Here is a 22,114-nt window from a genome sequence, read left to right on the forward strand (position 1 = left end):
ACACTGGGATGCACTTCTGATTGGACCAGGGATCTTTGATTAGGACCTGTGAGGGCACAGAAAACCAGCCAATCACAGATTAACAGAGGAAATGATTGTGTGAATCATCATGTGGGACAGCGAATAGTCTGGACTTAAATGATGGACGTCACAGATTAAAATGAGACTGAGACATTAACGTGGGACCTTAATGTGAAATTGGAGACTAACGAGGAACAAAACTGAATGAGGCTCAGAAGATTTAACCGAAGGACAACATAAAGCCTGGACATTAACAAGGACTTTAATGAGGGACAGGGCCCGACTGTTGGACAGTGAAGAGTCTGGACTTCGAGACATTTCAATGTGGAATGTCACCCCTGAGGGCCTACAGAGTCTGGATGTTAATGTGGAACCTTAAAGTGGAACACATTTAAATGAGATGGTGTGATGGACAAAGGACTTAATGAGATCCAAAGTCTGAACCATCCTAATTGATTGTGATTGGTCAGCGTGTTCTGCTGAGCTCTGATTGGAGGGCCATGTCTGACGGTGGCTTGTGATTGGCCGGAAATGTTTGGTAGTGTGAAAAAAATCATCTTGAGAGGCTCAATGTCTTCTCCCGTCTCTGACCCCGTCCCTCGTCCTCAGCGGCGTCCTCCGTCAACCCCGCCACTCCCCCTTAGAATTTTGCAACTTGTTGCCAAGCAACCAGACACACCTGTTGCATTACGGGGAGGTAGAAAGAACAAAGGTCAGAGGTCAGGTGTCAGGGAGTCCTGGCCAGGTGCCAGGCCAACGACCTTCGAGCCCAAACCCAGAACCTTGAAGACTCATCCAGTCATTGAGACCCAACCCAGAACCACTAACCACCCACAGCCTCACATGACCCAGTTAGCCCCAACCCCAGTCCAGTCCCAGAATCCCGTGCTCCCGCTTGCCACTCACCCTCATTGGTCACTCCCAGCTAGGGCTCCGCCCACTGAGCAGGACTCTGAGGCTGCCATGATATCACTGCTATTGTTCTGTCACAGGTAACCATAGCAACAAATTAGAGTGGGCGGGGACAAATGTCAATATATCAGGACTCATGCATTAAATCACTTATTGGTTAATTATTGATTGTTATTTAGATTGATGACTGATTTCTAATGAAAAACGGATTCAAACGTTTGTAAATGTGAAGTGTCTCATCTGTGTCTCATCTGTGTCTCATCTGTGTCTCACCCGTGTCTCACCTGTTTCACCTGTGACTCACCTGTTTCACCTGTGACTCACCTGTCTCACCTGTGTCTCACCTGTCTTGCAGTTCTTCCAGTAACAGTCTGATGACCATTGACAACAAAATCGAGCAGGCCATGGTAAGTCTGATTTATACTGTAGTTTTTTTTATCCTACTGTAGTTTCATTGATTCTACTGTAGTTTTATTGATTCTACTGTAGTTTTATTGATCCTACTGCAGTTGTATTGATCCTACTGTAGTTGTATTGATCCTACTGTAGTTGTATTGATTCTACTGTAGTTTTATTGATTCTACTGTAGTTGTATTGATCCTACTGTAGTTTTATTGATTCTACTGTAGTTTTATTGATTCTACTGTAGTTTTCTGCCATAGAAGCGTTTTGAGTACAGACCAGATGTTACATCATTCTTTCTTCTTAAACAAACTTTTCTCTTTAACAGCATTTTATTAATTATTGATCATGTTACAGTGAATCAGTGCAGGTTGTTGTTTTATCATGAAGTGATAATATTTTGACAGTTTCTTTTTGATCAGAATATTCTTATGATGATATTGATTAAATCTGTTCTATTTATTGTCTCTTATGTGTTTATCGTGCAGCATTTTGATATAATTAAATACATGTAGTTATAATCTGTAATGATTTGTAGTGATAATCAGTTTATTGAAAACCTGTTCTGACTCATGATGTGACTGAGTGAGACATCTGCACTTTATACTGGATCTTTCTCAACAAACTGATCTGTTGTCTGTGGTTGTGTGTGTGTACCTGTGGTTGTGTGTGTGTGCCTGTGGTTGTGTGTGTGTGTCTGTGGTTGTGTGTGTGTGTCTGTGGTTGTGTGTGTGTACCTGTGGTTGTGTGTGTGTGTCTGTGGTTGTGTGTGTGTGTCTGTGGTTGTGTGTGTGTACCTGTGGTTGTGTGTGTGTGTCTGTGGTTGTGTGTAGGACCTGGTAAAGAGTCACCTGATGCTGGCGGTCCGGGAGGAGGTCGAGCTTCTGAGGGAACAAATCAAGGACCTGCAGGAGAAGAACCAACACCTGGAGAGGGAGAACCACATCCTGCGAGCTCTGACACACAACATACACAGAACATGACACAAGTGCCTTGTTGGTCACTGGTTCTGTTCTGACCCACAGAACTAACCCTAACCCCAGTAACAGTTTTCTAACATCTGTCACGTTTTAATCAGTTTTAGTATTTTTGTTTAGTATAAAATCTCAGTGGACACAACTGTTGGCTCGAGGCTCCAGGAGCTCGAACTGTGGTGCCCCCCCCACAGACCCCTGACTCCAGAGTGACCTCCTGTCTTGGTCCTGAGGAGGAGCAGCAAATGGGACTGGACTTTGCCCAAAAGAGGAGGTGGTAGAAAAGGAAATGAGGAAGTAGAGAAGGGAGGGAGGAGTTAGGAAACAGGAAATGATTGTCCACAGGAAGCAGAGTTGTTGTTTCAGTGAACTGAAAAACATGAAGAGTAGAAGAAGAATCGGCGGTCGGAGGTGAATCAGGTCTGTTTTATGTCTCTGTTTTACTCAGTTTGAGGTTTTTACTTTCATCAGTTTTTCTCTCATGTTACATCTGTACATACACAGTAACTACAGTAAAACTACTCGTCATACATGATTCACTTATTTACGTTATTTGTTAAATGCATAAACCGATAAACTGCATTTTAATGTTAACATGGTTTATTTATTCACTGACTGAGTGCAGAGGTGCATGATGGGATACGCTGCTCACACCGTCAGGGGTGTGGACAGAAACAGATGCAGTGAGAAGAGGAAACGCTTTAATCCTTAATCCACTACACACACACACACACACACACACACACACACACTCACACTCTGTGGTGTAAACAAAATCTGAAAAACAAAAACAGGATTAAATCTGTTACTGCGTTTGTGTAGTAGTTTGTGTAGTAATACTGTGTATTTTAGTTTTAAAATCCCTGTTTTCTGATTGGCCAACATAAATCAAAGTACAGGTAACCATAGCAACAGGACCATGGTCTAGTGATGTGCAGTTTAGGTAACATCCAACACCTGGTGTTTGCATTTTGAAACCTCAGTTGACTGTGACAAACTCAAGTCTATTAATGATCCCAGCAAGATTTCCAGGATTTTGAAAAGCCCATCCAGGACCACATCCACAAAACCTCAGGAACAACTTCAAGGATTTCTGGAAACCCCTCGCAGGCCCATGAGACATCTTTAGAGGCTCCTAAACAGTATCAAGGAACCCTGGAACCTTCTCAAAGATGCCAGGCATTTCTGGTAGAACCTCAGGGACCCTTTCACCAGCCCAAGAACCTTTTCAAAGACCTCAGGACCCTGTTAAAGGATTCAAGCCTGACAGAGGAAACAGAGATGGTGTGAGTAGAGGTCTCACTCTGAGGTTAAACCTTTATGTGACAGATTAGGCCTAATTAAAGTCCAGGACAAGCCAAGACCTCAGAAGGACTGAGTTCATTAGTCCTGAGTAATCTATGAGTACAGCTCCAGGAAATACTGCAGTATCATGTGTATTTTAGAAAGTGTGTACAGTGATACTCAGAGGCTCCACTGAGATGATAAAAATATTAATTTATATCTGTGACAGAGTGAGACCTCCCATCTCCTCCTCCTCCAGTCTGTGTAAGGCTGCTGCCCCTTTAAGAAGGGGGGGGGGGTTCAGTATGAGGGTTAGGGTTAGTCCTCCCCCAGCACATTGTTCTGGTCCCAGTGATCAGCGGCATCTGTGCTGATGATGCCCACGGCTGCAGGAACAGACAGACAGGTGATCAGACACGGTCAGGTGATCAGACACAGTCAGGTGATCAGACAGGTCTCCGTTCGGTTATGACAGACTCTGTCTCTTTGTGTCCAACAGAAAACCAGTGGCGGGTGGAGACTGACAGATGCTCCGGTTCATACGTGAACCGAGACAAAGAGATACAGACAGGTGAGACAGACAGACAGGTATGACCAGAGCCACCTGCTGCTGGACCAACAGTCTTGAGCTCAGGTGAGAACAAAGTCTCAGTTTTTCAGTTTTTTGCTCCGGTTTCATTTCTGAGATGCTCCCACTGCTGTTGTCATGGCAACCGTATCATTGTCTGAGGTCATGAGGGGAGGAGCCAAAAAGACGGGGTGATATCAGTATTAATACTTTAATTGATCAGTATCAGTTTGAGATAGAGATGTTGATAAACTGTGAGAACACCTGACAGGTAGTGACTCCAGGAAACATCTTCCTGTTTACTTGGCAAATGTAAACAAACAGACATCAGTCACTTCTGTTGTTGTTGTTTCAGACAAACTGAACAAACATGGTGTGGTTTGTTAAACATTGTGAGAATAACCTTAATGCAACATAACAAGAGAAACAGATTCTGTTTATTTCAGTTTTTTCTTTCTTCAAATGTGACAAATTTATTTGACGTTATTTTTAAATGACTTGAATATTTAAATGTCACTATGTTATTAAATGTTATTAGTAAATATACATCTTAAATATCACTTATCATTATTGTCTGTTAAATATCAGAGCTTCTAGAAATACTGTGATTTCTTTCAAATTTCTTGTAGAAATATTGTATATTATTATCCTTGAAGTATTTTAAATATACTGTTTATTCTGTTAGGGTACTACTCCAGAATCCTCAAAATATTAAAAATTAGACAAAGTAATAAAGTTAAACTGAAACTAAAAGCTTTGAGTTGGTCACGGTCTGCTCCTTTAAATCAGCAGGAAAATAACTGAAGGACACAGCGTCGTCTCACACACACACACACACACACACACACACACACACACACACACACACACTGTGACACTCAGACAAAAGCAGCATTGTGTGTGTGTGTGTGTGTGTGTGTGTGTGAGACGACGCTGTGTCCTACTTTCTTTGTTTGACGCGTCGACAAAACAAAGACGTGTGGACATGAAAGAAGAGACATAAAATACAATTTAAAATAAACACAAACAAATAAACACAAATAAAAATGTAAATAACTTTCACATAAATGCACAAAAAGAAAACATCAAAATGCATTTTTCCACCGTTCTTTTAAAAACATGTTTTAAGTTATAACATGAAATTATTTAGTTTTATTCTAAATCTCAGCTCTGAAAAATTTGTTTTCAGTAGTTTGATTAATTTTTTCACTTAAATGTGATTAAATATTTACTGAAATCTGCAATTTCTATTTTTTTGCATGTATTTAAGTTTTTTTGCAAACAAAAAAACAAACACATTCCTGTGAATGATTTAATATTTATATTAAATATTTAATTTTGTTTTGTTAAGATGGTTAACATACAGATACCCTAACCCTACAGAACCGGAGAACCTCAGGCATGAGACTAAAACCTAAAACCATTTTAGTGAACAATATGAAGATGATGAAGATAATCTGGTTGTAATTTCTGTGTTTTAGTTAATTACTAATAATAGTTAATAAACTCCAGATTCACTCAGGTAAAAACATTATTATTTCAGATGAAGCTTTTCTCTCTGAACTGACCATAATGGGACTCTAAGAGGAACAGGGTACTGGGGCTGGAGAACTGGACTGAAAAGGGTCAAGTGGGTTTCAGTTAAGGTCAGGTTCATCTAGCCATCCTCTGTATGTAATCCAGGGCGGGGGGGATTGGAGCCAATCCCAGCATGCAGTGGGTGAGAGGCGGGGTCTATCACAGGGCTGACACACACTCACATTCACACCTACGCACAATTTGGACCAGTTGTTCTGTTCCAGTCTGGGTTCATGGACACCATGTGCAGATAAAACCACCAGTGTGTAGCTTGACTATGTAGGTTTGTTCTGGACTGTCAACCTCTGTGGTTTCCCCTGTGTCTCTACCTGTCCAGGTAGCCCAGTGCTGAGCTGGGACAGCTTGTGATTGGTGGTTATGACTCCCAGGCCGTCATCAGGAGAACTGTGGGGGCTCCACCTGATGCCCCCCCGCATCCTGGTGGACTGCTGCCTACCTAATGGTGAATCTGTGTTATTGTATTAATTTAATTTATTAATTTTATTCTCTTCTACTGTGTATTCTCTGATCTGACCTGATTCTATTCCGTTTTTATTCTGATTTTATTCTCCGATGTCTCAGGGATGATGGTCAGTCTGGAGTGTCTCAGAGAAACTCCTCTCATCAGCATCAAGCAGCAGCTCTTCGCTGAGGCCAGGAAGTACCCGCTGCACCACCTGCTGCAGGTAGACTCAGTCTGACTTTGGACCTCGTCCACCCATGATAAACGGTGGGATTAATCTCTGCTCTCTGATTGGCCAGGAGGAGTCATGTTACATATTTGTGGGTGTGACCCAGGAGGCGGAGAGGGAGGAGTTTTACGATGAGACGAGGCGACTGTGCGACCTCCGACTGTTTCACCCGATCCTGAAGGTCATCGAGCCGCTGGGCAACCGAGAGGAGAAGATCCTGAACAGAGAGATAGGTGAGACACACCTGCATCAACGTGTCATCACCTGTCTTTAAATGTCTGCACCACCGTTGGTCGGTTACCAACACCTCATCATCCAACATCGGCCAGATCTGTGGAACCAAAGACCCAAAATTCTCACCATAAACTGGTCCCTTTATGGGGCTGGTCTGGGCTAAAGAGGATAGTTCCAGTACAGGATGGAAAATGGACAGAATCCTTTGAGCTGCTTCCAAACCAGTTCAGACAAAACCAAGTTTCCAAGCCAGAGTGGACTGTAGTGGTTCTGAAAAAGTACCTAAGAGAGCAAAGCTGGTCCACTGCAGTTCCAAACCAGGCCAAAGGATGCCAGTTGAAATAGTGCCAACAGGTCTAAGCAGGGTCTGGTTGTCAGAGTAGTCCATTATGAGTCCAGTATAGGCAGAGGGACTAAGCTGTTTCCTTCACATGAAGATATTTTGGGTCAAATATGTGCCAACCAGGGCCTAGAGTTGGGTTCCTCTGGCCAGACCCAAAAGGAGCATATTGACTTAAGCAGGGGTCTAAACAGTATTAACGAGGACCAGCTACCGAGGGATCATTCAACATCAAACGTCTGATCGATTGTCTTGACAGTGATTGGTCAGTCATTGAACAATGATGGTCATCCTGTGACGTCAGCAAAAATTAAACTCCATTTCCCAGAGTTCCATCCGTCCTTCCACACTAACAACCTCCCTGTCTGCAGGATTTGCCATCGGGATGCCGGTCTGTGAGTTTGAGATGATGAAGGACCCTGAGATTCAGGACTTCCGCCGGACTATACTGAGCGTGTGCAGAGAGGCCATGGAAGAGCGGGAGGGGGGCGGGGCCCACAGCCAGGCGCTTTATGTCTACCCCCCCAACGTGGAGTCCAGCCCCCAACTCCCCCAGCACATCTCCAGTAAACTGGACAAAGGTAGTCTCCCTGTTAGACGTCAGTCCTGGTCTCAGGACAGCTCAGACAAGCAGAATCTAATCTGTGTACCCTGTACTCAACTACTGTGTTTGAGTCACTGGATCTGTCTAGAAAACATCAAGCTGAGGTGACATGATGTTCTACCTGTGCCTGTACCTGTCTCTCTGCAGGGAGACTCATCGTGTCCATCTGGGTGATTGTGTCTCCGTCCAACTCCAAACAGAAATACACCCTCAAGGTAAAACTGAAACTACCTGAAACTCCACAGTTTAATATTCTGCTGATTCTCTTTTATTGACCACAGTGACTCATTTCAGCATCTTCAGTGAGTTTGAATGGACCCAAAAGCACCTGGTCAGTTCAGGTCCACAGAAACCGTGTAGGTGTCCTTTATTTACCATCACAGAGGTTCTGCTGTGGAACAGATTTGTTCTGTACGAGTGTAGAACAAATGTAATATTAACACGACATCTGGTTCTGACTGATCCAGTCCCTGCACAGTTTCACTCGTTGATCTTGTAGATTTAAAATAGTTTTGGGATGTTTATTGTTTGGTGTTTATTGTGTTAATGTGCTGAAAACTTTGTTTCATCAGATTCTCTCAAACTGGCACAAAGTAGGACCCGGGTCAGAACTGGAGTTCTGGTTGCTTTCTGGTTGTCTGGACAAATAAAAACACTTTCATTTAAAGGTTTAATTTTATAAACAGCTGCATAATGTGGAAGATCTTAAAGGGGAATATTTATTGGACCGTGAGATAAATAATCCGTCCATCTCTCGTAGTTTTTCACTAAATGAAATGACAGACCTGTAAAACGAAGCTGAAGCTGCTGTCGCAGTAAAACCTCAACCCAGGAACCACTGAGGGGCAGCAAAACCTGAACCCTGGGTGAAATCCAGAGAATAGGTTGGACAAAACCTGTGGTCACTTGGCAGATAAACGAGGCTAAAGAATCTGTACCTGCCTGACTGTGTTTGTGAACAGGTAAGTCATGACAGCTTACCTGAGCAGCTGATCGCAGAGTCCATCAGGAAGAAAAGCCGATCGATGCACCTTTCACCTCAACAGCTCCACCTCTGTGTCCAGGAGTACCAGGGCCAGTACATCCTGAAGGTACACCTGTCTGCCTCACCTGTCTGTTTCACGTTTGTCTACCTCACCTGTCTGTCTGTCTGTGTCTCACCTGTCTTGTCTGCCTACCTGTGTCCTCAGGTGTGTGGCTGTGACGAGTACCTTTTGGAGAAGTATCCTCTCAGTCAGTACAAGGTAAGAGCTTCACTCTGAGAAAGTTTCATGGACAAGTACAACATGTCTCACTCACTACCTGTCTGTCCACCTGTCTCAGTACATCCGCTCCTGTATCATAATGGGTCGTCTTCCTCACCTGATGCTGGTCTCCAAAGACAGTCTGTACTCTCAGCTTCCTGCTTCTGGCTTCGTCACACCTTCTTACAGGTATAGCAGCCAATCAGCATTGTCTTTATTGCCAGGGACATTTTCAGTATAAGGATTGTGACTCTGGTACTGTGGCTCTAAATGGAGGAGCTCCTCCTCCTCCTCCTCCTCCTCCTCCTCCTCCTCCTCCTCCTCCTCAGCACGATGAAGCTGCCTGAGCTTTACTGTGAACCAGGGTCTTTGTGGGCACAGAAGCTGATGTTTGATGTCACAGTATCAGAGGCCTGAAGACAGTCCAGTCTGCAGTCAGAGCAGTCCTGGAGCTCTGTCTCATCTCAGTCTGACCACTTGTCACTGCTGTTAACACCAATTTACAGCCTCATTATTGAGAGACTGGAACCCATCACAAAAACCGTTGTAGTCTGGGCTCTACAGCTTCAGGACCACTTCCAACATACTTACAAATAGAACATAGACTTATACCACCACTGTTCTCCGATACATCTGGACCTGCACTGAAAATGTGACCATCAATAGGCACATCCGAGTTTTCCCAAACAGGAAGCCCTGAATGACTAAAGAGGTCCAGTCCCTGACTGAACGTAATGCAGCGCTCAGATCGGGGGACAGCCCAGTCCGACACAACCTGAAAAAGGGCATCAAGCAGGTCAAAGCTGTATGCAAGGAAAAAAAAAATCACTTCACGAACAAAGATCCATCATGTATGTGACTGAGCACATGACCAGCTACAGGGGCAACCAGGTACCTTCTACAGCTACAGTGCAGGTCTGGAGCTCAGTCGCTTCTGTGCACATTTTGACATATAAGTAATTGAGAACAGAGTAGCACCTGCACTGTCCCTCAGCTCTGTGTACGCCTGGAAAGCCTGAGGCCCGGATGAGATTCCAGGAAGACTGATTAAGGACTGTGCCAACCAACCAACAGAGGTATTCACAGACATTTTCGGCCTTTCACTGTGCCGGGCCGCTGTTCCCCCCGGTCTCAGAGCAACCATTGTCCTCTCAGGCCCAAACACACTAACATCACCTGTTTAAATGACTATTGACCCGTAGCACTCACTCCCGTTATCTCAAAATACTTTCAGAGCTTAGTCTTAAACCATATCAGGGCCAGTCTTCCTGGTGACCTCGATCCTAACCAGTTTGCCTATAGAGCACACAGGACTGGGGTAGAGGACTGTTCAACCATCCAGCAAAGACTAAAATCTAATTTGCTGATGACACAACAGCAGTGGGACAAATAACAACTACCAGAGCCCCCTCTCACAACTCTGCCCCCCCACTCTAGTTGTTGTTGCAATGACAGGACAATATGGTGTTGGACAGTTACATTGTGGACATCATGTGCAATGCCTGTCTTTGTGAGCATTAGCATGTTTTACAAAAGGATATTTTTATTATGAGGATATTTTATGAGGATTATTTCTTGTTCAGGATCCACATCAAATTTTGTTGCACTTCCTGTGCAATGACAATAAAGTTTTTTTGTCTGTTCGGTCCACCTGTGGAGCTGCAAGCACAGCAGCTGTACTGTCCAGGATAGAGGGCTGAGCCAGAATCCTGTACAGTTGTACTGCGCAGGTAGATGATGTGTACTGTTTGTGTTTCAGTCGGCGGACCCCTCAGCCCTCTCCCTGTCCAGGAGGAGGTGACGGACCCCCTCCCCGATCTCTGTGGGCCTTTAACACTCTGCTTAGGGTCCGACTCCTGTGTGCCACCTACGTCAACGTGAACATCAGAGACATCGACAAGGTTTGAGTTTGTTCTTTATTTCTCGCTGTGAATGTTGTGTCTGACACTGTGTTTAACAATAGTAATCCCAGCATGCAATGGGTGAGAGGCGGGTCCCCTCGGACAGATCAGCAGCCAGTCACAGAGCTGACACAGAGACACACACTGACTCACAATTTAGTCACCAACCGTTTGGACTGTGGGAGGAGAAAACCCACACAGACACAGGGACAACATGCAGACTCCACACAGAAAGGCCCCGGGTCCACCTGGGTTCAGACCCTAATCCTGACCTGCATGTGTTTGGACTGTGGGAGGAGAAAACCCACACAGACACAGGGACAACATGCAGACTCCACACAGAAAGGCCCCGGGTCCACCTGGGTTCAGACCCTAATCCTGACCTGCATGAGTTTGGACTGTGGGAGGAGAAAACCCACACAGACACAGGGACAACATGCAGACTCCACACAGAAAGGCCCCGGGTCCACCTGGGTTCAGACCCTAATCCTGACCTGCATGTGTTTGGACTGTGGGAGGAGAAAACCCACACAGACACAGGGACAACATGCAGACTCCACACAGAAAGGCCCCGGGTCCACCTGGGTTCAGACCCTAATCCTGACCTGCATGTGTTTGGACTGTGGGAGGAGAAAACCCACACAGACACAGGGACAACATGCAGACTCCACACAGAAAGGCCCCGGGTCCACCTGGGTTCAGACCCTAATCCTGACCTGCATGTGTTTGGACTGTGGGAGGAGAAAACCCACACAGGCACAGGGACAACATGCAGACTCCACACAGAAAGGCCCCGGGTCCACCTGGGTTCAGACCCATAACCTGCTGCTGTGAGGTGGCTGTATCACGGTGCTGCTTCAATATTATATTTAACATGTTTGATAATGATGTCCTACAGTGGGGACATTTACAGAGCAGTGATTAAGGCACATGAAAGAAAGTTCATGTGATATTCAACGTTACCTTTAATCTAATATTTACATCTCGTTGTGTAGATCTATGTGAGGACAGGTATCTATCACGGTGGAGAGCCGCTCTGTGACAACGTCAACACACAGAGAGTCCCCTGCTCCAACCCCAGGTAACGCTGAGTCTCACCTGTTCTTTTGATATCCTGTCTCTCTACCTGTTTGTTTCTTAAGACCTGTCTCTCCCTCTCTGCCTGTCTGTCTGCAGGTGGAATGAGTGGCTGACCTATGACATCTATCTGGCCGACCTCCCCCGTTCGGCCAGACTCTGCCTGTCCATCTGCTCTGTGAAGGGCAGGAAAGGAGCCAAGGAGGTAGCAGAGGAAGGAGAGAAGGGAACATATGAAGTAATTAATGACAGAATGACTGAACCTGTCTCACCTGTGTGTCCGTCAGGAGCACTGTCCTCTGGCCTGGGGGAACGTCAACCTGTTTGACTACACCGACATTCTGGTTTCTGGTAAAGTGGCTCTCAGTCTTTGGCCTGTCCCTCACGGACTTGAGGACCTTCTTAATCCCATTGGAGTTGCAGGCTCAAATCCCAACAAGGTACCCAACACCTGTACCTAGCTGTCTGTCTCTTTACCTGTCTGTCATGATGAAGCATTGACATTGAGCTGAATAATAACCAAGTGCGGGTCCCGCCCCCTGTAGGAGACCCCCTGTGTGGAGCTGGAGTTCTCCTGGTTTAATCAGACAGTGGTGTTTCCTGACGAGCAGCAGATCGAGGAGCACGCGAACTGGACCATCAGCAGAGAGCTGGGCTACAACTACTGCCATGGACTGGTACCGTCTTTATCCAGATATATATGAATATATTAACTTGTTACCAGTAAGTACATTTATACACTTACTGGTAACACACAGCTACTGCTGTGGACTGGTCACATACACACTGGTCCTCACCACCTGCCTGTCTCTGCTCCACCTGTCCTCCTGCCCTCTTGTCTCTCTCCTCCACCTGTCCTCCTGCCTGTCTCTGCTCCACCTGTCCTCCTGTCTGTCTCTCCTCCACCTGTCCTCCTGCCTGTCTCTGCTCCACCTGTCCTCCTGTCTGTCTCTGCTCCACCTGTCCTCCTGTCTGTCTCTCCTCCACCTGTCCTCCTGTCTGTCTCTCCTCCACCTGTCCTCCTGCCTGTCTCTCTTCCTCCTGCCTGCCTGTCTCTCTTCCTCCTGCCCTCCTGTCTCTCTCCTCCTCCTGTCCTCCTGCCTCTCTCTTCCTCCTGTCTTCCTGTCTGTCTCTCCTCTGCCTGTCTTCCTGTCTCTCCTCCACCTGTCCTCCTGCCTGTCTCTCTTCCTCCTGTCCTCCTGTCTGTCTCTCCTCCACCTGTCCTCCTGCCTGTCTCTCCTCCTCCTGTCCTCCTGTCTGTCTCTCCTCCACCTGTCCTCCTGTCTGTCTCTCCTCCACCTGTCCTCCTGCCTGTCTCTCCTCCTCCTGTCCTCCTGTCTGTCTCTCCTCCACCTGTCCTCCTGTCTGTCTCTCCTCCACCTGTCCTCCTGTCTGTCTCTCCTCCGCCTGTCTTCCTGTCTCTCCTCCACCTGTCCTCCTGCCTGTCTCTCCTCCTCCTGTCCTCCTGTCTGTCTCTCCTCCACCTGTCCTCCTGTCTGTCTCTCCTCCACCTGTCCTCCTGCCTGTCTCTCCTCCTCCTGTCCTCCTGTCTGTCTCTCCTCCACCTGTCCTCCTGTCTGTCTCTCCTCCGCCTGTCCTCCTGTCTGTCTCTCCTCCACCTGTCTTCCTGTCTGTCTCTCCTCCGCCTGTCCTCCTGTCTGTCTCTCCTCCACCTGTCCTCCTGTCTGTCTCTCCTCCGCCTGTCCTCCTGCCTGTCTCTCCTCCTCCTGTCCTCCTGTCTGTCTCTCCTCCACCTGTCCTCCTGTCTGTCTCTCCTCCGCCTGTCCTCCTGTCTGTCTCTCCTCCGCCTGTCTTCCTGTCTGTCTCTCCTCCGCCTGTCCTCCTGTCTGTCTCTCCTCCGCCTGTCTTCCTGTCTCTCCTCCACCTGTCCTCCTGCCTGTCTCTCCTCCTCCTGTCCTCCTGTCTGTCTCTCCTCCACCTGTCCTCCTGCCTGTCTCTCCTCCACCTGTCCTCCTGTCTGTCTCTCCTCCGCCTGTCCTCCTGTCTGTCTCTCCTCCACCTGTCTTCCTGTCTGTCTCTCCTCCGCCTGTCCTCCTGTCTGTCTCTCCTCCGCCTGTCTTCCTGTCTCTCCTCCACCTGTCCTCCTGCCTGTCTCTCCTCCTCCTGTCCTCCTGTCTGTCTCTCCTCCACCTGTCCTCCTGCCTGTCTCTCCTCCTCCTGTCCTCCTGTCTGTCTCTCCTCCACCTGTCCTCCTGTCTGTCTCTCCTCCACCTGTCCTCCTGCCTGTCTCTCCTCCACCTGTCCTCCTGCCTGTCTCTCCTCCACCTGTCCTCCTGCCTGTCTCTCCTCCTCCTGTCCTCCTGTCTGTCTCTCCTCCACCTGTCCTCCTGTCTGTCTCTCCTCCACCTGTCCTCCTGCCTGTCTCTCTTCCTCCTGCCTGCCTGTCTCTCTTCCTCCTGCCCTCCTGTCTCTCTCCTCCTCCTGTCCTCCTGCCTCTCTCTTCCTCCTGTCTTCCTGTCTGTCTCTCCTCTGCCTGTCTTCCTGTCTCTCCTCCACCTGTCCTCCTGCCTGTCTCTCTTCCTCCTGTCCTCCTGCCTGTCTCTCCTCCACCTGTCCTCCTGCCTGTCTCTCCTCCTCCTGTCCTCCTGTCTGTCTCTCCTCCACCTGTCCTCCTGTCTGTCTCTCCTCCACCTGTCCTCCTGCCTGTCTCTCCTCCTCCTGTCCTCCTGTCTGTCTCTCCTCCACCTGTCCTCCTGTCTGTCTCTCCTCCACCTGTCCTCCTGTCTGTCTCTCCTCCGCCTGTCTTCCTGTCTCTCCTCCGCCTGTCCTCCTGCCTGTCTCTCCTCCTCCTGTCCTCCTGTCTGTCTCTCCTCCACCTGTCCTCCTGCCTGTCTCTCCTCCTCCTGTCCTCCTGTCTGTCTCTCCTCCACCTGTCCTCCTGTCTGTCTCTCCTCCACCTGTCCTCCTGCCTGTCTCTCCTCCACCTGTCCTCCTGTCTGTCTCTCCTCCACCTGTCCTCCTGTCTGTCTCTCCTCCACCTGTCCTCCTGCCTGTCTCTCCTCCGCCTGTCCTCCTGTCTGTCTCTCCTCCGCCTGTCCTCCTGTCTGTCTCTCCTCCACCTGTCTTCCTGTCTGTCTCTCCTCCGACTGTCCTCCTGTCTCAGAGCAGCCGTCTGGCTTGTGACAGCAGCGTTTCAGCTGCTGATGTTGAGCAGCTTCGTTCTGTCTGCTCTAAAGATCCTCTGTATGAGCTCTCGGAGCAGGAGAAGGACTTCCTGTGGAGGCACAGGTAAAGGGCGGGGCTTAATGTAAAGGCACAGGTAAGGGACAGGGTTTAATTTGATTAATTTTTATACAGATGGACTCAAAGAGCTGATTATACTGTCCTCACTTGTGTCCATATGTCTGTCCCTCTCTACACCTGTCTGTCTCTCATGTGTCCACGTCTTTTCCTGACCACACCTGTCTCTGTCTCTACAGACATTACTGTGTAAACATCCCAGAGTCTCTTCCTAAGCTGCTTCTGTCAGTCAAATGGAACTCGAGAGACGAAGTGTCCCAGGTACAAACATCACATCAGAATTTCTTCCATTAATGATTTGTGTCTTCGTTCACCTGTCTCCTCCTCCTCCTCCTCCTCCTCAGATGTACTGTTTGTTGAAGGAGTGGCCTCTGATGGAGCCGGAGTCGGCTCTGGAGCTGCTGGACTGTAACTTTCCTGATCCAATGGTCAGAGAGTTTGCCCTGCGCTGCCTGGTGCAGGGCCTGTCGGACGACAAGCTGTCACAGTACCTGCTGCAGCTCGTGCAGGTACGTTATAACTTCTGGTCCAGGTTTATTTCACCACCTCCTCAGCTTGAGACCAATGATGCACAATATTGGCTTCACATGAACGAGACAAGATGATATTTTAATACAATTGATCAATGAGAATGTGCCTAACTGAAGAAATGTTTTCATAATAGTCTTTTTTAGTCTTTATTTCGACTGTAAGCCACAAAATGCAAAATAATGCAGGTGCATTTTAAAGTGTGAGTCATCATGTGCAGGAACAGACAGAACATCAGTATCTTCTCTGCTAATTCAGTCTCCACAGGTACAAACCAGTTAAGACTTTTTAAGACAACTTTAAATGACGTGATAGAAATACAGGCTGCAGGTTAATAGGACAATAAGGATCAGGTCTGTGAGAACAAAAACCTGGAATAATAAACCAAAAAATAATTTGTGAAGATGGAATCGTGTTCCAGCTTCATGTGTGGACGTCAATTAAATATGTTTCCATGTTTCCATTACATTTTTATGGTTGTTCAAGTAGAATGAACCAGTTAGAGGCTGGGACCAACCATTACCCAGAACCCCCTTCTGTCTGTGGAAACCCTGTAATTTCAGCTGTTTTACTGGTTTGTGAAGTTTATAACAACATATATGGAGCCTGTCACTGTATTTATAAAGGTCTGAACACAACAAGACACAAAATCTATAGATTTATTTAATGTTCATGTTATTTATCACAGGTTTCCACTGTAAACATCGTTTTTGTTTTGTGTTTACATGTGATTATTAAAATTAATCTAAACTGTGTGTTCACAGGTGTTGAAGTATGAGATGTACCTGGACAATCCTCTGGCTCGCTTCCTGATCAAGAAAGCTCTGACCAATCAGAGGATCGGACACTTCTTCTTTTGGCATCTCAAGTGAGTGTAGAGTTTGTTTTTGTCTCCTCCTGTGAACCTGAGGTGGATTTGTGGTCCCAGATGAAGGTTTAATGTTGTCACAGGTCTGAGATGCACAATAAGACGGTGTCCCGCCGGTTCGGCCTGCTGCTGGAAGCTTTCTGCAGAGCCTGTGGCATGTACCTGAAACACCTGAACAGACAGGTGAGCACTGAAACACCTGAACAGACAGGTGAGCACTGAAACACCTGAGCTGACAGGTGAGCACTGAAACACCTGAACAGACAGGTGAGCACTGAAACACCTGAACAGACAGGTGAGCACTGAAACACCTGAGCTGACAGGGTCAGTGTTTCTCTGACCAGATTGGTCAGTGATGTCTTTTCTTTCTGGAGTCAATTGAAACATCTCAGGTTCATGTGAAGCTGCTGCCATCTACTGGTTTAGTGTGGAACAGCAGCCATGAACACAACAGTGTGTGTGTGTTTTGGTGTGTGTGCAGGTGGAGGCCATGGATAAACTGGTGAACTTGACTGACACACTGAAACAGGAGAAAAAGGACGAAACACAGAAAGTATGAAAACAAAAGTAGGAAGCATGTAAATAATCTTGTGTTGTTGTTGTTAATTGGTTAATGGTCGTGTTTTGCTGTGTCAGACTCAGATGAAGTTCCTGGTTGAACACATGTCTCGTCCAGATTACATGGAGGCTCTGCAGGGCTTTGTCTCTCCGCTGAACCCCGTTCACCAGCTGGGAAACCTCAGGTACGGCAATAAAACATAACACTTTACAAAACAGCGGCACACGCTGACATGTAGGGATGGGAATCAGGACCCAGTTCCAGTTTAGTACCAGGTCCAAATTTTCTGATCTCTTGGAATCGAGGAATGTTGACAAATCTTTTGATGCAGCAAATACATGAAAGTCACCACATCCCAACTGAACAGTCCGTCTGTTACGGAGGGTAAAGGTCCTGTGTTAACAACATCAGTGTCACAGCAGCTCAGCAGATCTTTATTTGACTAAACATCAAATATTCTCTCATTCCATCCATTTTAGAAACTGACACTCTCTTACTACCCTCAGCTCCGATCCTGTCTGTACTAAATCTCTTTGTTTCCAAAAAGCAGACACAGGAGGAACCTCTGCAGGAACACCTGGAGCCTAAACTCCAACACAACAACGTTGTCACCCATGGGTGAGGGGATGGGTGTTAGGGAGTAGTTTCAAATGACTGAAAACGCATCCGGTTTCTGTCTTGTGCAGAATTGCATCATTAAATTCACGAATATAAAATCAAATTATGAAAAACAAAGGAAAGTTCAGTTGGGTCAATATACTGAACTTGATGTATTTCTCTATTTTAGTGGAATCTACTCAGATTCCTGCATTGATGCTACAAATCTGTGTATATTTAGTGTTTTTAACATAAATCTCAGGAATCATTAAAGAATCAAGGTGAGCAGAAATGATAATGTATTGGTATCAATAAAATATGATCAGTTTCCTACTGACCTGGTGGCTTTGCTGTCCCTGAAGTGGTTTTTGTTGGTTTTGGTTGTTTTGTTTGTCTGTTTGTTGATCAGGGACAAGGGTTAGGACACTATTAGGGGTCTTTATGAGACGGGTCCTGTGGATCATCATACCAGATGGAAGACTTAGGAGGTGGTGACCTTTAGAAGTGGCTCAGTCTGAGCCCAGACCTCAGCCCCATGGAGATGCAGTGAAATGAGCCCATGGAGCCGTTCACCCCAGACATCCAAAGAATATGTTGAGATGAAGCAGATCTGTGAGGAAGAAAGGTCCAAAATTCCTCCTGAGTGTTGTGCAGGTCTGATCCACAGCTGCAAGATGCACATGCTGGTTATTTCTGCTACAGGAGGTTCAGCCAGTTATTAGAACACAGTCTGTTTTGGGTTGAGGTCTGGGCTCCGACTGGGCCACTCCTAAAGGCAGATTTGTGTCTCTGCAGCTGTGGATTTACTTCTATTTACTACACAGAGTCCATTGCCTGAGGTCAGAGACAAACCAAATACAGGACTCAGCTCAGCCAGGTCACCGTCTGCTCACCCTGCTGCCTTATGGGAGACCCTTCAGGTCTATCAAGACTCACAACCCCAGGCTCTTGAACCAGTTCTGTTCAACTGCAATAAGAAAACCTGCCATATTAAGGCTGAGCTCAACAATTTCTCGTTATTGTTGGACTTAATACGGGGACTGAGCAGCGTGTCCCATGTTACATGATTTTAGTTTTATTTAGTGCTTCCTTTTATTCCTGTAGGTTTATCTTCCTGTATTTCATGTCTCTTCAGGTTGGAGGAGTGCAGGATCATGTCTTCAGCAAAGCGCCCCCTGTGGCTGAACTGGGAAAACCCCGACATCATGTCTGAGCTGCTCTTCACCAACAATGAGATCATCTTCAAGAACGGAGACGGTAGCTAGCTCAGCTCTGACACTGGGATCAGTCACACGCTGTAGACAAAGATGGCCAACATGAGGCTCAGAAAAGTAAAGCCACCATAAGTCGATCACCCCCTGGGGCTGGTGCCAGTATAGCTGATAAACCCCGCCCCCTCTACGTTAGTGGGTGGGACTGGAGTAAAACTAAAAACGATTTCTGTCATTTTAGGTCAATGTCATGTTGACAATGTCTCGTTTTTCTCATTAAGCTATGAAAAGAGGTGGATTTGATTGACAGCTTTGATTGGCACCTGGAATTCAGAATCTGGTTCTATAATGTGTCGCCACAGCAAGATGGCAGCCGCCCTGTTCACGACGTGTGTCGTCCATCTTCATCTGTGGAAAATGGATAATATTAGATTCGGTAACAGCAGACCTCTGCTGGGGGATTATGGGTAATGTAGTGTGTATTCTGTGTGATGCAGACCTGCGTCAGGACATGCTGACTCTGCAGATCATAAAGATCATGGAGAACATCTGGCAGAACCAGGGCCTGGACCTACGGTGAGACCCTGTGACATCATCGGTGCCTGTGACATCACCACCCCCCCAGCTGACCTGGCATGTGTGTTTTAACGTGTGTGTCAGGATGCTGCCGTACGGCTGCCTGTCGATCGGGGACTGCGTGGGTCTGATCGAGGTGGTCAAGAACAGTTTCACCATCATGCAGATCCAGTGCAAAGGCGGCCTGAAGGGGGCGCTGCAGTTCAACTCTAACACCCTGCACCACTGGATCAGAGATAAGAACCGGGGAGAGGCGTCAGTACCTGTCTGTCTAAACACCTGACTGAACACCTGTTGGTGTGAACACCTGTCTCACCTTATGTCTGTTTCTCAGGTATGACCGGGCCATTGACCTGTTCACCAGGTCATGTGCAGGTTACTGTGTCGCCACGTTCATCTTGGGGATCGGGGACCGACACAACTCCAACATCATGGTGAAGGAGAATGGACAGGTCAGTCAGACCTACATTGATCCTGAACCTATTTGGTCCAGACCTTCATCCTGACTCTTTCCCCTCTTCCTCCTCCAGCTGTTCCACATTGACTTTGGCCACTTCCTGGACCACAAGAAGAAGAAGTTCGGGTACAAGAGGGAGCGAGTTCCCTTCGTTCTGACGCAGGACTTCCTCATTGTCATCAGTAAAGGAGTCCAGGAGTCGACCAAGACCAAGGAGTTTGAGAGGTCTCACCTACACCTCACCTATGCTATGCTGCTCCTGGAGTTTCTTCCAGTCTCACCGCTTGCCTGTCTGTGTGTCAGGTTTCAGGAGATGTGTTACAAAGCCTACCTGGCCATCCGGCAGCACGCCAGCCTCTTCATCAACCTGTTCTCCCTCCTGCTGGGCTGCGGCATGCCCGAGCTGCAGACCTTCGACGACATCGCATACCTGAGGAAAACCCTGGCCCTGGGTAAGACCTGTAGGCGGGACCGGGCAGGGAGGGAGACAGACAGGTAGACAGGTAGACAGGTATACCTGCAGTAAATCAAAAGCCACAGATGTTCATTGTGTTCCAACCTTAACTCCTGGTCCTGCTGTAGGTGGTGCAGTCGGTTTGAGTTTGTTCATGTACCAGAACTTTCTTTCTGTCTGTTCACTTGTTTTTATGCCTGTCCACCTGTTTTTCTTTGTCCACCCGTTTACCTGTCTGTCCACCTGTTTTTCTGTCTGTCCGCCCGTTTTCCTGTCTGTCCGCCCGTTTACCTGTCTGTCCGCCCGTTTACCTGTCTGTCCACCTGTTTTCCTGTCTGTCCACCTGTTTTCCTGTCTGTCCACCTGTTTTCCTGTCTGTCCACCTGTCTGTCAGAGAAGAGCCAGCAGGAGGCATTGGAGTATTTCACCAAACAGATGAACGATGCTCATCACGGAGGCTGGAGCACCAAGATGGACTGGATCTTCCACACCATCAGACACATGCCCAGCGATCACTGATCTATACACGTATTGACATTAACACATTTATTTATATTTCACGTTTATATATAACACACATTTATTGATAACACACTGATCTATACACTTATTGGTAGTTACAGATTTATTTATAACACTAACACACAATCAGAAGGACATGATGAGGATAATGATGATGAAGACGTCAAATGTTATGTTGATGCAGTTGTTGTCATAGCAACAAGAATCTCAGGTCAGAAGGGTGGTTAAAGATGCCAAAGGCATGCTGGGAAGTCATGATGACATACATGTCTTCCAGTCGGTGCTACAGGTAGCCTGCTAGCTCTGCTAGCGACTGTAAATACTGATAAAAGATGATCAATCATTAATATAATCACAAATTGATACGAGTACTGAACCCTGAGCTCCTGCAGTGTACATTTGAATCAAACTTTATTGAGATGCAATTTTAAAAAGTGATATTTGTTTGGAATATTTGGGTGAAACCAACTTTGAGAGCAATAAAGACTCCAATAACTTATCAATACTGTGATTGTGACAATCAGGAGGTAATAACCAATAGAAAGGCCAAGTTAATCAGCTGTGGGCGGAAACAAGTTGCTAATTTCAGACCAAGCTAATCAGTCATGGTAACTCTAAATCTAATTTGACAGGTTCAAACTGTGAACACTTTAGACTTTAAACAGATTTATTGATTATTTTGTTCTGAAGTGTGATTTTCACTCCACAGTTTGCAGCCTGTTGATATTTTTCATGATAAATATGAAGTTTCTGTCCACAGCTGTCACGGTTTATTGTATTAAATCCACTCCAGGTGTTTGAAGATTTTATATTTTCAGCGTGATTGATTCTGAATTGATCTGAGTTGAGTTTTTACTGATTTCAAACATATCAAGTTTTATCAGGGATCAATTTTCTTAACCAATCAACTGCTGGTTAGCCTCTGGTGCACTGTTTGTAATTAACCATGCTAAACCTGTTAGCATTGGTGGCATGTCAGCTGTGCTGTTGTTAATCCATAGCTCAGTTGTAGCACTGGAGCAATGCATCATGGGTAGGGTTAGTTAGCATAGCGTCTCATCAGCTCTTCTCTCATTGGCAGATAATCATGTACCATGTACTAACATGGAAACCGTGGTTTTTAATGTACAAAAGGTTTTGTGATCTAATTTAATTTTATTAAATTTCATATAGAAATGAATTAATTAGTCTGTCATTTGTCACAGAACCCAGATCTGTTCCAGGCCAATCCAGGCAGGTTAGTGCAGGTC

At 46.6% G+C, this 22,114-nt stretch overlaps 1 protein-coding gene across 9 annotated transcripts; it reads left to right on the plus strand.

The window, feature by feature from the left end:
• The first annotated feature begins 2,315 nt into the window (after positions 1-2,315).
• On the plus strand, positions 2,316-22,044 carry LOC113136604 (phosphatidylinositol 4,5-bisphosphate 3-kinase catalytic subunit alpha isoform-like). 9 transcript variants are annotated; one of them, XM_026317569.2, is made up of 30 exons: positions 2,316-3,595; positions 3,823-3,999; positions 4,093-4,227; positions 6,077-6,202; positions 6,322-6,425; positions 6,502-6,664; positions 7,377-7,586; positions 7,757-7,824; positions 8,572-8,700; positions 8,800-8,853; positions 8,933-9,042; positions 10,613-10,754; positions 11,750-11,835; positions 11,931-12,036; positions 12,119-12,271; positions 12,377-12,508; positions 14,956-15,080; positions 15,272-15,353; positions 15,437-15,601; positions 16,385-16,488; positions 16,572-16,671; positions 16,970-17,041; positions 17,125-17,231; positions 18,780-18,901; positions 19,353-19,431; positions 19,516-19,686; positions 19,766-19,883; positions 19,962-20,113; positions 20,192-20,340; positions 20,742-22,044. In XM_026317569.2, exons 4-30 carry the CDS (start codon positions 6,118-6,120, stop codon positions 20,927-20,929), a joined length of 3,276 nt encoding a protein of 1,091 aa, XP_026173354.1. In that variant the 5' UTR covers positions 2,316-3,595; positions 3,823-3,999; positions 4,093-4,227; positions 6,077-6,117; the 3' UTR covers positions 20,930-22,044. The 9 variants fall into 9 exon arrangements, with proteins under 9 accessions (XP_026173354.1, XP_026173378.1, XP_026173371.1 ...); XM_026317593.2 differs by having other exon boundaries at positions 4,093-4,164; XM_026317586.2 differs by lacking the exon at positions 3,823-3,999 and having other exon boundaries at positions 2,316-2,729; positions 2,935-3,595.
• Positions 22,045-22,114: the final 70 nt, after the last annotated feature.

This window comes from Mastacembelus armatus, chromosome 18 (assembly GCF_900324485.2).
Source record: "Mastacembelus armatus chromosome 18, fMasArm1.2, whole genome shotgun sequence".
Classification (NCBI taxonomy): Eukaryota; Metazoa; Chordata; class Actinopteri; order Synbranchiformes; family Mastacembelidae; genus Mastacembelus; species Mastacembelus armatus.

Excerpts from the sequence above, each read along its gene's own strand:
- LOC113136604 (XM_026317569.2), top strand. The coding sequence starts at position 6,118 with ATGACTCCCAGGCCGTCATCAGGAGAACTGTGGGGGCTCCACCTGATG. Across the intron at positions 8,854-8,932 it reads ATCCTCTCAGTCAGTACAAG|TACATCCGCTCCTGTATCAT; the intron begins GTAAGAGCTTCA and ends CACCTGTCTCAG. Across the intron at positions 12,037-12,118 it reads GCAGGAAAGGAGCCAAGGAG|GAGCACTGTCCTCTGGCCTG; the intron begins GTAGCAGAGGAA and ends TGTGTCCGTCAG.